The sequence below is a fragment of the Pseudophryne corroboree genome, chromosome 3 (assembly GCF_028390025.1).
Source record: "Pseudophryne corroboree isolate aPseCor3 chromosome 3, aPseCor3.hap2, whole genome shotgun sequence".
Classification (NCBI taxonomy): Eukaryota; Metazoa; Chordata; class Amphibia; order Anura; family Myobatrachidae; genus Pseudophryne; species Pseudophryne corroboree.
In genome coordinates this window covers 222,256,691-222,272,487 of record NC_086446.1, presented here as the reverse complement: position 1 = coordinate 222,272,487, position 15,797 = coordinate 222,256,691, and the positions used below count along the sequence as shown (strand labels likewise).

The 15,797-nt window shown below is 47.1% G+C and overlaps 1 protein-coding gene across 1 annotated transcript in view; it reads left to right on the top strand.

The window, feature by feature from the left end:
- The window catches only part of LOC135055141 (glutamate dehydrogenase, mitochondrial), a 72,658-nt gene that overhangs the window by 31,070 nt on the left and 25,791 nt on the right, over positions 1–15,797 (top strand). Inside the window, exons 6-8 of the mRNA XM_063958833.1 lie at positions 6,338–6,517; positions 7,068–7,205; positions 14,491–14,628. Of these exons, the coding sequence (XP_063814903.1) occupies positions 6,338–6,517; positions 7,068–7,205; positions 14,491–14,628 (456 nt within the window). The remainder of the gene's footprint in view (positions 1–6,337; positions 6,518–7,067; positions 7,206–14,490; positions 14,629–15,797) is intronic.

Below are 15,797 nucleotides of genomic sequence, written 5' to 3'. Positions count from 1 at the left end.
CTAGTCCGTAGAGCAGAGGTTCTCAAACTCTGTCTTCGGGGGCCCACACAGTGCATGTTTTGCAGGTCTCCTCACAGAATTGCAAGTGAAATAATTAGCTCCACCTGTGGAACTTTTAAAATGTGTCGAGTAATTAATACACCTGTGCACCTGCTGGGTTACCTGCAAAACATGCACTGTGTGGGCTCCCGAGGACCGAGTTTGAGAACCTCTGCCGTAGAGGATGCTGGGCGCCAGTCCCAGTGCGGAAACTCTGCAAGACTTGTATATAGTTGTTGCTTACATAAGGGTTCTGTTACAGTTGGAATCGGTCTTGGACCGTTACTGTTTGTTCATACGGTTAACTGGTTATGTATGATCCAGGTTACATGGTATGATTGGTGTGGGCTGGTATGAATCTTGCCCTTGGATTTCTAAATCCTGCCTTGTATTGTCCATCTCCTCTGGGCACAGTTCTCTAACTGAGGTCTGGAGGAGGGGCATAGAGGGAGAAGCCAGTGCACACCCATAGTAAATTCTTTTTAGGTGCCCTATCTACTGTGGAGCCTGTCTACCCCATGGTCCTTACGGAGTCCCCAGCATCCTCTACAGACTAGGAGAAATAGATTTACCGGTAGGTTTAAAATCTTATTTTTTTTTTTCTTGGCTTGTGGCAGTGATTAAGGTTTGGTATCCATGTAGTATGTTCAAAGGCTATTCTGCTTGCAGTAGCAAGCTGGGGAGGTGTGGAGAACATGAGATCTGGTTTGTGTTGATACACAATACCACTCTGCGTAACTTCTTGCGCAGTCAATGCGCCTTCTAGCTTCCAAAGTTTTAATGTATCATTTGTTTCACAATCTTCACTGCATTCATAAAGTGGCTAAAACCTAACCGTAGTTCAGTATATTATGGGTATAGTGACTCGCATTCTTGATACATGTTTTCATTTGAAAACAAAATACATGGTTAATGTTAAAGCTGCATCTTTGTTTTCCTGGGTAATCTGACACTTCTACATTATATCAATTGTTTTAACCAATCTACAGTAGGTTATGCTGGATATACATTCAGCTATCTGGGCAATCTGACTGATATTGGTGGATTTGCCAGATAATTGGATAGTATCTGTGCAGTCTGTCTTAAAATATTGAGCAGTCGGACATGCCAAATTGTCCAGCAGTCTGATTTTATTTTATTTAAGTCTGCTTCATCTGGTGTATGCATTGCTGAGACAAACTGGTAATTCCCATTTTCTCTAACGTCCTAGTGGATGCTGTAGACTCCGAAAGGACCATGGGGAATAGCGGCTCCGCAGGAGACTGGGCACAAAAGTAAAAAGCTTTAGGACTACCTGGTGTGCACTGGCTCCTCCCCCTATGACCCTCTTCCAAGCCTCGGTTAGATTTTTGTGCCCGAACGAGACGGGTGCAGGCTAAGGGGCTCTCCTGAGCTGCTTAGTGTAAAAGTTTAAAGTAGGTTTTTTATTTTCAGTGAGACCTGCTGGCAACAGGCTCACTGCACCGAGGGACTAAGGGAAGAAGAAGCGAACTCACCTGCGTGCAGAGTGGATTGGGCTTCTTAGGCTACTGGACATTAGCTCCAGAGGGACGATCACAGGCCCAGCCATGGATGGGTCCCGGAGCCGTGCCGCCGGCCCCCTTACAGAGCCAGAAGAGTGAAGAGGTCCGGAAAATCGGCGGCAGAAGACGTCCTGTCTTCAATAAGGTAGCGCACAGCACCGCAGCTGTGCGCCATTGCTCTCAGCACACTTCACACTCCGGTCACTGAGGGTGCAGGGCGCTGGGGGGGGGCGCCCTGAGACGCAAAAAAAACCAAAACCTTTTTTTTGAAAAAAAATACATCACATATAGCTCCTGGGCTATATGGATGCATTTAACCCCTGCCAATTTTTCCATTAAAAAGCGGGAGAAAGGCTCCGCCCCCTTCACGGCGGCCTTTCTCCTCAGCACACTGGCGCCATTTTTACCTCACAGCTCCGTTGGAGGAAGGCTCCCTGACTCTCCCCTGCAGTCCTGCACTACAGAAACAGGGTAAAACAAGAGGGGGGGCACTAATTTGGCATATAAATATATACAGCAGCTATATTAGGGAAAAACACTTATATAAGGTTATCTATGTATGTATGTATGTATGTATGTATGACCCATTTTAAATCTGAAATCCTTGAACACTTACATAAAAAGGTTCAAGATGGAGTCACTCAGAGCAGTGATAGCGAACCTGGAAGAAGGGGACTATATGGTGTCTCTGGACATCAAGGATGCTTACCTCCATGTCCCAATTTGCCCTTCTCACCAAGGGTACCTCAGGTTTGTGGTACAGAACTGTCACTATCAGTTTCAGACGTTGCCGTTTGGATTGTCCACGGCACCCCGGGTCTTTACCAAGGTAATGGCCGAAATGATTCTTCTTCGAAGAAAAGGCGTCTTAATTATCCCTTACTTGGACGATCTCCTGATAAGGGCAAGGTCCAGAGAACAGTTAGAGGTCGGAGTAGCACTATCTCAAGTAGTACTACGACAGCACGGATGGATTCTAAATATTCCAAAATCGCAGCGGATTCCGACGACACGTCTGCTGTTCCTAGGGATGATTCTGGACACAGTACAGAAAAAGGTGTTTCTCCCAAAGGAGAAAGCCAAGGAGTTATCCGACCTAGTCAGGAACCTCCTAAGACCAGGCTAAGTGTCAGTACACCAATGCACAAGGGTCCTGGGAAAGATGGTGGCTTCTTACGAAGCGATTCCATTCGGCAGATTCCACGCAAGAACTTTTCAGTGGGATCTGCTGGACAAATGGTCCGGATCGCATCTTCAAATGCATCAGCGGATAACCCTGTCTCCAAGGACAAGGGTGTCTCTCCTGTGGTGGTTACAAAGTGCTCATCTCCTAGAGGGCCGCAGATTCGGCATTCAGGATTGGGTCCTGGTGACCACGGATGCCAGCCTGAGAGGCTGGGGAGCAGTCACACAGGGAAGAAATTTCCAGGGCTTGTGGTCAAGCATGGAAACGTCACTTCACATAAATATCCTGGAACTAAGGGCCATTTACAATGCCCTAAGTCAGGCAAGGCCTCTGCTTCAGGGTCAGCCAGTGTTGATCCAGTCGGACAACATCACGGCAGTCGCCCACGTAAACACAGGGCGGCACAAGAAGCAGGAGGGCAATGATGGAAGTGGCAAGGATTCTTCGCTGGGCGGAGAATCATGTGATAGCACTGTCAGCAGTGTTCATTCCGGGAGTGGACAACTGGGAAGCAGACTTCCTCAGCAGACACGATCTTCACCCGGGGGAGTGGGGACTTCACCCAGAAGTCTTCCACATGATTGTGAACCGTTGGGAAAAGCCAAAGGTAGACATGATGGCGTCCCGCCTCAACAAAAAACTGGACAGATATTGCGCCAGGTCAAGGGACCCTCAGGCAATAGCTGTGGACGCTCTGGTAACACCGTGGGTGTACCAGTCAGTGTATGTGTTCCCTCCTCTTCCTCTCATACCAAAAGTACTGAGAATCATAAGAAGGAGAGGAGTAAAGACTATACTCGTGGCTCCGGATTGGCCAAGAAGGACTTGGTACCCGGAAATTCAAGAGATACTCACGGAAGACCCGTGGCCTCTACCTCTAAGAAAGGACCTGCTCCAGCAGGGACCATGTCTGTTCCAAGACTTACCGCGGCTGCGTTTGACGGCATGGCGGTTGAACGCCGGATCCTGAAGGAAAAAGGCATTCCGGATGAAGTCATCCCTACCCTGATCAAAGCCAGGAAGGATGTGACCGTACAACATTATCACCGTATTTGGCGAAAATATGTTGCGTGGTGCGAGGCCAGGAAGGCCCCTACAGAGGAATTTCAACTGGGTCGTTTCCTGCATTTCCTGCAAGCAGGATTGTCTATGGGCCTAAAATTAGGGTCCATTAAGGTTCAAATTTCGGCCCTGTCAATATTCTTCCAAAAAGAACTAGCTTCTGTTCCTGAAGTTCAGACGTTTGTCAAGGGAGTACTGCATATACAGCCTCCTTTTGTGCCTCCAGTGGCACCTTGGGATCTCAATGTAGTTTTGGGGTTCCTAAAATCACATTGGTTTGAACCACTCACCACTGTGGACTTAAAATATCTCACATGGAAAGTGGTAATGCTGTTAGCCCTGGCTTCAGCCAGGCATGTTTCAGAATTGGCGGCTTTATCCTATAAAAGCCCTTACCTAATTTTTCATACGGACAGGGCAGAATTGAGGACTCGTCCTCAATTTCTCCCTAAGGTGGTTTCAGCATTTCACTTAAACCAGCCTATTGTGGTGCCTGCGGCTACTAGGGACTTGGAGGATTCCAAGTTACTGGACGTAGTCAGGGCCCTGAAAATATGTTTCCAGGACGGCTGGAGTCAGATAATCTGACTCGCTGTTTATCCTGTATGCACCCAACAAGCTGGGTGCTCCTGCTTCTAAGCAGACTATTGCTCGTTGGATTTGTAGTACAATTCAGCTTGCACATTCTGTGGCAGGCCTGCCACAGCCAAAATCTGTAAAAGCCCATTCCACAAGGAAAGTGGGCTCATCTTGGGCGGCTGCCCGAGGGGTCTCGGCTTTACAACTTTGCCGAGCAGCTACTTGGTCAGGGGCAAACACGTTTGCCAAATTCTACAAATTTGATACCCTGGCTGAGGAGGACCTGGAGTTCTCTCATTCGGTGCTGCAGAGTCATCCGCACTCTCCCGCCCGTTTGGGAGCTTTGGTATAATCCCCATGGTCCTTTCGGAGTCCCCAGCATCCACTAGGACGTTAGAGAAAATAAGAATTTACTTACTGATAATTCTATTTCTCATAGTCCGTAGTGGATGCTGGGCACCCATCCCAAGTGCGGATTGTCTGCATTACTTGTACATAGTTATTGTTACAAAAATCGGTTTATTGTTGTTGTGAGCCATTTTTTCAGAGGCTCCTTCTGTTATGCTGTTAACTGGGTTCAGATCACAAGTTGTACGGTGTGATTGGTGTGGCTGGTAAGAGTCTTACCCGGGATTCAAAATCCTTCCTTATTGTGTACGCTCGTCCGGGCACAGTATCCTAACTGAGGCTTGGAGGAGGGTCATAGGGGGAGGAGCCAGTGCACACCAGGTAGTCCTAAAGCTTTTTACTTTTGTGCCCAGTCTCCTGCGGAGCCGCTATTCCCCATGGTCCTTTCGGAGTCCCCAGCATCCACTACGGACTATGAGAAATAGAATTATCGGTAAGTAAATTCTTTTCTTTCCCATGGAAAGAATGGGGTAATCTCCTCCTCCCCTGTATAGAAACCCAGATATCATGGCCATATACATAGAGATATCTGTATTGCCACTATCTGCTGGTTTTCAAGCTGTCAGATAAAATGTCTAGGTCTGACCAGCACTTTCTGACCATGTATGCCCAGCAGAAGACTTCTAACGTCTAAAGGCCCGTACACACACGTCGATATATCGGCCGTTCTCTTGAACGGCCGATATATCGCGGGACCGTCGGCCAGTGTGTACGGCCGATACGTCTGTGAGCGACTGAGTTCAGACGTATCGTGTTGGCCGCGCAGCACAGCCGACGGCCAATATATCTACCGATATATTGTCGCGACGCTGTGTGTACGGGTCGGCCGGCAGTGTTTGACAGCTGAACTGGGCGGGCGTGTGTACATGCCCGCCCAGTTCATGACGTCGGTCCCCGACGGATCGGGCAGTGTGTATGCTCAACACACTGCTCGATCCGTCCATTATATATCTGCAGATCAATTGATCTGCAGATATATCTATTAGGACCAGTAAACCGCTATGGCTCAGTTAAGTGTTGGAAGCTTACCAATTATTGGTTGAACACTTAGTCCCTACTTTTTAGTGTCCAATGTACAGTTCAGAGATGTATGTGAAACTAAATATAGGGTACATGCAATTGGTGAACATTCCTCAACCAAGCATATTTGTATTGTGCGGAGTCTTACAGGAAGTACTTAGTAACAGTATTTGCTAGTGTGCTACATTTTCACTGGAGAGATCTTGGCAGCATATACTGTGCATGTGCACCCTGGTGACTGCATTAGTAAAATGGTGTCTGAACACGGCAGTATAGTGTAAGCTGTAATTATTCACTCTTCGCAGAGGCAGGCGCTTAGTAGAGCCACTGTCCCAGCGGTGACAAAGACCATTTTGGGGGCTATGGCTATAAAGTGAAGGGTCTTGACTACCCCTAAATATATGGTTTCCATGGAATTTCCTTTTTTACAGTGAAGGAGTTTTTCTGTGTAGTTACTGTATTTGACAATTTGTTATATGTTAGTTTTGGAGACTAGTAACATGTTTCACCCTTATTGCAGGATATCAATGCACATGCATGTGTTACTGGAAAGCCTATTAGCCAAGGAGGCATCCATGGACGTGTCTCTGCTACTGGTCGTGGGGTCTTCCATGGAATTGAGAACTTCATCAATGAGGCTTCATATATGAGCCAGCTGGGGATGACGCCAGGGTTTGGTGATAAAACATTTGCCATTCAGGTGACTTGAGATTTGTTTGTCTTTTACAATACAAGTAGTGTTCAATCCATGTTCCTGATTTATGGGTTACTGCATTCATGCTCTTCATGTAAGTAAATACATGGCCAAAACCTTTTCTGATTGGACAGTCTTAATTCACATTACCATCAATTGTACTGTCCTATATTTTCCTGCATGCATATTTCAGTGCTGCTCTGATACCCATTCACATCTGTCTTTGACATGGTAGTGTTCCTCATATTTGCCTCTAAATGGTTCTGCTGGAGTGTGCCACTTTCCACTAGAAGTATGTTTTACAAGCTCTACCTGTTACCTCACAGAATAGCCCTCTCACACTAGTCTTATTTAGGCCTTAAAATCTCAGAATGCAGTTTAGTTTCCATGGTTTACAATACAAAAGAGGTCTGGCAGGTTTCATAATGCAACCTTTTTTTTTTTTATTAGCAATACAACCTTTCTATAAACCATTTTTTTTTTGGCTTTTCTATTTGTTTACTTTGTAAACTGTTTTTATTTATTTTCTCCTCCAAATACTTTTTGTACTCCACAGGGATTTGGTAATGTGGGTCTGCATTCCATGCGTTACCTTCATCGTTTTGGTGCCAAGTGTGTTGGCATTGGAGAAATAGATGGAACAATTTGGAATCCAGAAGGCATTGATCCTAAAGAGCTTGAAGACTATAAACTTGTGAGTTGCAGATACATAGTCATATCATTTATTATCTGTCTTATGCTCGTAGATGGCAAGGCAATTTGGAGAACTATTTGCATATTGCCAGTACTTATAGTAGCCCATAATTGCTTACTTTGCTGCATGCCCCTCTGTGGGGTTTGACTTAAAATGAGCGTTTCAGCAAATTGGCCACCACGAAGAGCATTCCTATGCAGTTCTGAAGTCATATCTTTAACATTGCTACATATTGAATCCGACTATGGGGGTAAATCAGACCTGATTATCTGAATGCAGCACAACAATTTTAGCAGCCCAGCAGTCATCGCCCAAGTGGAGTGTATATTCGCCATGCATGTGTGCAATCGCATGTGTAAGCCAAGCTGCTAAAAATCCCTCAGTCAGCAGACAGCTGCAAATCCGTTCACACCTCACTCACCATTGAATGATTTTTCCACTGTGTAGTCTGTGCACAGCCCAGGAGTTACTCCTACATTGCAATGAACAGGCCGATAGTCCGCACACCCTCCCTCAAAACGCTTCGAACAGCCTGCGGTTTCCCTGACACCCAAAAAAAGGTCCATTACCACCCACAAACTGCCTCTTGTCAATCCGCTTGCAAGTTACATTTCTCTATCGTCCTTGTGGATGCTGGGGTTCCTGAAAGGACCATGGGGAATAGCGGCTCCGCAGGAGACAGGGCACAAAAAGTAAAGCTTTCCGATCAGGTGGTGTGCACTGGCTCCTCCCCCTATGACCCTCCTCCAGACTCCAGTTAGATTTTTGTGCCCGGCCGAGAAGGGTGCAATCTAGGTGGCTCTCCTAAAGAGCTGCTTAGAGAAAGTTTAGCTTAGGTTTTTTATTTTACAGTGAGTCCTGCTGGCAACAGGATCACTGCAACGAGGGACTTAGGGGAGAAGGAGTGAACTCACCTGCGTGCAGGATGGATTGGCTTCTTGGCTACTGGACATCAGCTCCAGAGGGACGATCACAGGTACAGCCTGGATGGTCACCGGAGCCGCGCCGCCGGCCCCCTTGCAGATGCTGAAGTAAGAAGAGGTCCAGAATCGGCGGCTGAAGACTCCTGCAGTCTTCTAAAGGTAGCGCACAGCACTGCAGCTGTGCGCCATTTTCCTCTCAGCACACTTCACACGGCAGTCACTGAGGGTGCAGGGCGCTGGGAGGGGGGCGCCCTGGGAGGCAAATGAAAACCTTTTTTGGCGAAAAATACCTCACATATAGCCCCCAGAGGCTATATGGAGATATTTAACCCCTGCCAAGATTCACTAAATAGCGGGAGACGAGCCCGCCGAAAAAGGGGCGGGGCCTATCTCCTCAGCACACAGCGCCATTTTCTCTCACAGAGCCTGGAGAGAAGGCTCCCAGGCTCTCCCCTGCACTGCACTACAGAAACGGGGTTAAAACAGAGAGGGGGGGCACTGATTTTGGCGATATTGAGATATATATAAAGATGCTATAAGGGAAAACACTTATATAAGGTTGTCCCTATATAATTATAGCGTTTTGATGTGTGCTGGCAAACTCTCCCTCTGTCTCCCCAAAGGGCTAGTGTGGGTCCTGTCCTCTGTCAGAGCATTCCCGGTGTGTGTGCTGTGTGTCGGTACGTGTGTGTCGACATGTATGAGGACGATGTTGGTGAGGAGGCGGAGAAATTGCCTGTAATGGTGATGTCACTCTCTAGGGAGTCGACACCGGAATGGATGGCTTATTTAGGGAATTACGTGAGAATGTCAACACGCTGCAAGGTCGGTTGACGACGTGAGACGGCCGACAAACTATTAGTACCGGTCCAGGCGTCTCAGAAACACCGTCAGGGGCGTTAAAAACGCCCATTTACCTCAGTCGGTCGACACAGACACAGACACGGACACTGAATCCAGTGTCGACGGTGAATAAACAAACGTATTTCTCATTGGGGCCACACGTTAAGGGCAATGAAGGAGGTGTTGCATATTTCTGATACTACAAGTACCACAAAAAAGGGTATTATGTGGGAGTGAAAAAACTACCTGTAGTTTTTCCTGAATCAGATAAAATAAAATGAAGTGTGTGATGATGCGTGGGGTTACCCCGATAGCAAATATTGGCGTTATACCCTTTCCCGCCAGAAATTAGGGCGCGTTGGGAAACACCCCTTAGGGTGATAAGGCGCTCACACGCTTATCAAGTGGCGTTACCGTCTCCAGATACGGCCGCCCTCAAGGAGCCAGCTGATAGGAAGCTGGAAAGATATCCTAAAAAGTATATACACACATACGGTGGTTATACTGCGACCAGCGATCGCCATCAGCCTGGAGATGCAGTGCTGGGTTGGCTTGGTCGGATTCCCTGACTGAAAATATTTTATTCATATAGAGCATTTAATAGGATGCATTCTATATATATGTACGTGAGATGCACAGAGGGATATTTGCTCTCTGGCATCAAGATAAGTACGTTGTCCATATCACCCAGAAGATGTCATGGACACGACAGTGGTCAGGTGATACAGATCCCATACGGCACATGGAAGTATTGCCGTATAAAGGGAAGGAGTTAGTTGGGGTCGGTCCATCGGACCTGGGGACCACGGCAACAGCTGGGAAATCCAACCTTTTTACCCCAAGTTACATCTCAGCTGAAAAAGACACCGTCTTTTCAGCCTCAATCCTTCCTTTCCCATGAGGGCATGCAGGCAAAAGGCCAGTCATATCTGCCCAGACATAGAGGTAAGGGAAGTAGACTGCAGCAGGCAGCCCCTTCCCAGGAAAAGAAGCCCTCCACCGCGTCTGCCAAGTCCTCAGCATGACGCTGGGGCCGTGCAAGCGGACTCAAGGTGGGGGGGTAGTCTCAAGAGTCTCAGCGCGCAGTGGGATCACTCGCAGGTTGACCCCTAGATAGTACAAGTATTATCCCAGGGGTACAGATTGGAGAGTCGAGACATCTTCTCCTCGCAGGTTTCTGAAGTCTGCTTTACCAACGGCTCCCTCCGACAGGGAGGCAGCATTGGAAACAATTCACAAGCTGTATATCCAGCAGGTGATAATCAAAGTACCCCTCCTACAACAAGGAAAAGGGTATTATTTTTCCACACTATATTGTGGTACTGAAGCCAGACGGCTTGGTGAGACATAGTCTAAACTGAAATCTTTGAACACTTACATAAAAGGTTCAAATCGAGATGGAGTCACTCAGAGCAGTGATAGCGAACCGGAAAGAAGGGGACTATATGGTGTCCCTGGACATCAAGGATTACCTCCATGTCCAAATTTGCCCTTCTCAACAAGGGTACCTCTGGTTCGTGGTACAGAACTGTCAATATCAGTTTCAGACGATGCCGTTTGAATTATCCACGGCACCCCGGGCCTTTTACCAAGGTAATGGCCGAAAAGATGTTTCTTCAAAGAAAAAAGGCATCTAAATTATCCCTTACTTGGACGATATCCTGAAAAGGGCAAGTTCCAGAGAACAGTTGGAGGTCGGAAGAGCACTATCTAAAGTAGTTCTACGACAGCACGACTGGATTCTAAATATTCCAAGAATCGCAGCTGTTTTCCGACGATACGTCTGCTGTTCCTAGGAATGATTCTGGGCATAGTCCAGAAAAAGGTGTTCCTCCGGGAGGAAAAAGCCAAGGAGTTATTCGACCTAGTCAGAAACCTCCTAAAACCAGGCCAAGTATCAGTGCATCAATGCACAGGAGTCCTGGGAAAAATGGTGGCTTCTTACGAAGCGATTCCATTCGGCAGATCTCAGGGGATTTGCTGGACGAATGGTCCGGATCGCATTTTCAGATGCATCAGCGGATAATCCTGTCTCCAAGGACAAGGGTGTCTCTTCTGTGGGGGCTGCAGAGTGCTCATCTTTTAGAGGGCAGCACACTCAGCATTCAGGACTGTGTTCTGGGGACCACGGATACCAGCCTGAGAGGCTGGGGAGTAGTCACACAGGGAAAAAATTTCCAAGGAAGTGTGGTCAAGTCTGGAGACTTCTCTCCACATGAATATACTGGAGCTAAGGGCAATTTACAATGCTCTGAGCCTAGGAAGACTCCTGCTTCAAAGTCAACCGGTGCTGATCCAGTAGGACATCATCATGGCGGTCGCCCACGTTATCAGACGGGGCGACACAAGAAGCAGGAGGGCAATGACAGCAAGGATTCTTCGCTGGGCGGAAAATCATGTGATAACACTGTCAGCAGTGTTCATTCCGGGAGTGGGCAACTGGGAAGATTTCCTCAGCATAAATGAATTCCACCCGGAAAAGTGGAAACTTAATCTGGAAGTTTCCACATGATTGTAAACCGTTGGGAAAGACCAAAGGTGGTTATGATGGCGTCCCACCTGAAGCGCCAGGTCAAGAGACACTCAGGCAATAGCTGGGACGCTCTGGTAACACCGTCGGTGTATGTGTTCCATCCTCTGCTTTTCATACCCAATGTATTGAAAATGATAGGAAGGAGAGGAGTAAGAACTATACTCGTGGCTCCGGTTTGGCCAAGAAGGACTTGGTTCCCGGAACTTCAAGAGATACTAAGAAGGGTCTTGATTCGGCAAGAACCGTGTCTGTTCCGGGACTTACCGCAGCTGCGTTGACGCCAAGGCGGGTGAACGCCGGATCCTAAGGGAAAGAGGCATTCCGGAAGAGGTCATCCCTACCCTGGTCAGAGCCAGGAAGGAGGTGACCGCACAACATTATCACCACTTAGGTGAAAATATGTGCCAGGGTGTGAGTCCAGGAAGGCTCCACGGAAGAATTTCAACTAGGTTAATTTCTACATTTCCTGCAAACAGGAGTGTCTATGGGTCTCAAATTGGGTCCATTAAGGTTCAAATTTCGGCCTGTTGATTTTCTTCCAGAAAGAAATTGGCTTCAGTTCCTGAAGTCCAGAAGTGTTAAGGGAGTACTGCATATACAGCCCCTTTGATGTCTCCAGTGGCACTGGGCGATCTCAACGTAGTTTTGGGATTCCTAAAAAAATCACATTGGTTTAAACAACTCAAATCTGTGGATTTGATATATCTCACATGGAAAATGACCATGCTGTTGGTCCTGGCCTCGGCCAGGCGAGTGTCAGAATTGGCGGCTTTATCTCACAAAGCCATATCTGATTGTCCATTCGGACAGAGCAAAGCTGCGGACTCGTCCCCAGTTTCTCCTTAAGGTGGTGTCAGCGTTTCACCTGAACCAGCTTATTGTGGTACCTGCGGCTACTAGGGACTTGGAGGACTCCAAGTTGCTGGATGTTATCAGGGCCCTGAAAATATAGTTTCCAGGTTGGCTGGAGTCAGGAAATCTGACTTGCTGTTTATCCTGTATGCACCCAACAATGCTGGGTGCTTCTGCTTCTAAGCAGTCGATTGCTCGTGGGATTGGTAGCACAATTCAACTTGCACATTCTGTGGCAGGCCTGCCACAGTCTAAATCTGTTAAGGCCCATTCCACAAGGAAGGTGGGCTCATCTTGGGCGGCTGCCCGAGGGGTCTCGGCATTACAACTTTGCCGAGCAGCTACGTGGTCGGGGGAGAACACGTTTGTAAAATTCTACAAATTTGATACCCTGGCAAAAGAGGACCTGGAGTTCTCTCATTCGGTGCTGCAGAGTCATCCGCACTCTCCCGCCCGTTTGGGAGCTTTGGTATAATCCCCATGGTCCTTTCAGGAACCCCAGCATCCACAAGGACGATAGAGAAAATAAGAATTTACTTACCGATAATTCTATTTCTCGGAGTCCGTAGTGGATGCTGGGCGCCCATCCCAAGTGCGGATTATCTGCAATACTTGTACATAGTTATTGCTAACTAAATCGGGTTATTGTTGTTGTGAGCCATCTTTTCAGAGGCTCCGCTGTTATCATACTGTTAACTGGGTTCAGATCACAGGTTGTACAGTGTGATTGGTGTGGCTGGTATGAGTCTTACCCGGGATTCAAAATTCCTCCCTTATTGTGTACGCTCGTCCGGGCACAGTACCTAACTGGAGTCTGGAGGAGGGTCATAGGGGGAGGAGCCAGTGCACACCACCTGATCGGAAAGCTTTACTTTTTGTGCCCTGTCTCCTGCGGAGCCGCTATTCCCCATGGTCCTTTCAGGAACCCCAGCATCCACTACGGACTCCGAGAAATAGAATTATCGGTAAGTAAATTCTTATTTTTTGCACCACACTGTCGCTGACCAGCAATGCCTGTTTGCTGATGCGCATTGTGGGGCAATCAGATCTGAATTACCTCCTATGTCCTCAACATGAACTTTGTAGATGGAGTGCAGCTTCAGAATTGCTAAAATATGGTCGATACTTTGCCACGGAACCACTTCCCACCAGTAGGTGGGCTGGTATACCAGTTTTGTGCTTTGCTTAATGTCACTTGAATCCTAATATTGGATTGGTTTGTCATGATAGCTCTCAATCCTGAAGAATATATGTAGTTTGGGATATAAATGCAGTCTGTTCCTATAGCTGTAGCTTTGGATCAGTCAGAAGAAAACCAAGTACAGATGTGTCCCCACACACCAAGCCTCGATACTCCATGCGATTCAAGATGCCTGGCACAAGTGGGCTATGCCATGCAGTGTAGCATAACTGTTATTTTTCAGACACTACAAAACACTAGTCAATCTGTATTGGACACCAGGCTGCAACTTTAATTGCTCATGAATTAGGCATAAATATTTACAAAGTTTCAGATGAAGTACAATGCTATTTGTTTGGGGAAAAAGCTGCGAGTTGCTGCATCGTAGCACTTCATATATAGATTTATTAGGTTTCTTGTGCAGCACAGCATATTCTGTTGCACTTTACAATTTGCTACTTTGCACACATTTGGTCAAATGACTCTGTGCAATGTCATGAAGCAGCTTTGTTTTATCACATTTTAAGCCATAAAAAGCTCTGGTAAAGTAGTTGCATGGGACCTGGCATTCTGAGAAGGCTGTTTGGCACAGCTGCTGCAATAGTGTATGAGGACACCTCTGTAGGCTTGGGGGTAATACTTTTTTTTAAAGTAGATATGTTTATGCCCTGCTACATTATCTAGCGCATGATGTTAGGCAAGCAGACCACTTTATAACTGAACTTCTAAAATTGTTTTTAACAAAGGCTTTGCCTTTTTGTATGTACAACTGTGTTGGTGAAATTGTCATTCTAATTTCTAAATGGAATATCATGAGATTAAGTAGTATGGATAAGCAAAACTTAACTTTTATCACTGCTTTAAGTCAGCCCTGATTCCCTGTAAGCAGTTGTCTGTAGCTATCATGGTTAAAACTTGGGTGAAAAGAATATGACCAATTTTATTCTCGAACAGCAACATGGGACAATTGTTGGCTTCCCAAAAGCCCAGGCGTATGATGGGAACATTCTTGAGGCGGATTGTGACATCCTTATCCCAGCTGCCAGTGAGAAACAACTGACCAAGTCCAATGCACACAGGATAAAGGCAAAGGTATAGCAAGTCAAATTCTCCATTGTAAAAACTGATATGTAGTAATACAGTCAACATCCGAAACGTCAATGTGTGAAATCATGACGTTCTCAGAATGTCCATATCCGTATTGGGCACTAGGGGAGGTTAGTGATCTGTACTTGCCAGAACATGTATCCTCAAATGACACTACCAATTTCTGCCACGACCATATAAGTGACTGCTTGGCCACCAGGGACTGTTTATTAACATGTTAAGCATTTTCATGTTACTATGATTTCTCAACCTAGTATACCACACCCTTAAGAACTGCTTAATTTAAGGCTGAAATTACAAATCTTTCTCTATCGTCCTAAGTGGATGCTGGGGTTCCTGAAAGGACCATGGGGAATAGCGGCTCCGCAGGAGACAGGGCACAAAAGTAAAGCTTTTACAGGTCAGGTGGTGTGTACTGGCTCCTCCCCCTATGACCCTCCTCCAGACTCCAGTTAGATTTTTGTGCCCGGCCGAGAAGGGTGCAATTCTAGGTGGCTCTCATAAAGAGCTGCTTAGAGTTTAGCTTAGGTTTTTTATTTTACAGTGATTCCTGCTGGCAACAGGATCACTGCAACGAGGGACAGAGGGGAGAAGAAGTGAACTCACCTGCGTGCAGGATGGATTGGCTTCTTGGCTACTGGACATGAAGCTCCAGAGGGACGATCACAGGTACAGCCTGGATGGTCACCGGAGCCACGCCGCCGGCCCCCTCACAGATGCTGAAGCAAGAAGAGGTCCAGAATCGGCGGCTGAAGACTCCTGCAGTCTTCTTAAGGTAGCGCACAGCACTGCAGCTGTGCGCCATTTTCCTCTCAGCACACTTCACACGGCAGTCACTGAGGGTGCAGGGCGCTGGGGGGGGGCGCCCTGGGAGGCAAATGAAAACCTTTAAAAAGGCTAAAAATACCTCACATATAGCCCCAGAGGCTATATGGAGATATTTACCCCTGCCTAAATGTACTAAATAGCGGGAGACGAGCCCGCCGAAAAAGGGGCGGGGCCTATCTCCTCAGCACACGGCGCCATTTTCTGTCACAGCTCCGCTGGTCAGGAAGGCTCCCAGGTCTCTCCCCTGCACTGCACTACAGAAACAGGGTATAACAGAGAGGGGGGGCAAAATAAATGGCAATATATTAATATAAAAGCAGCTATAA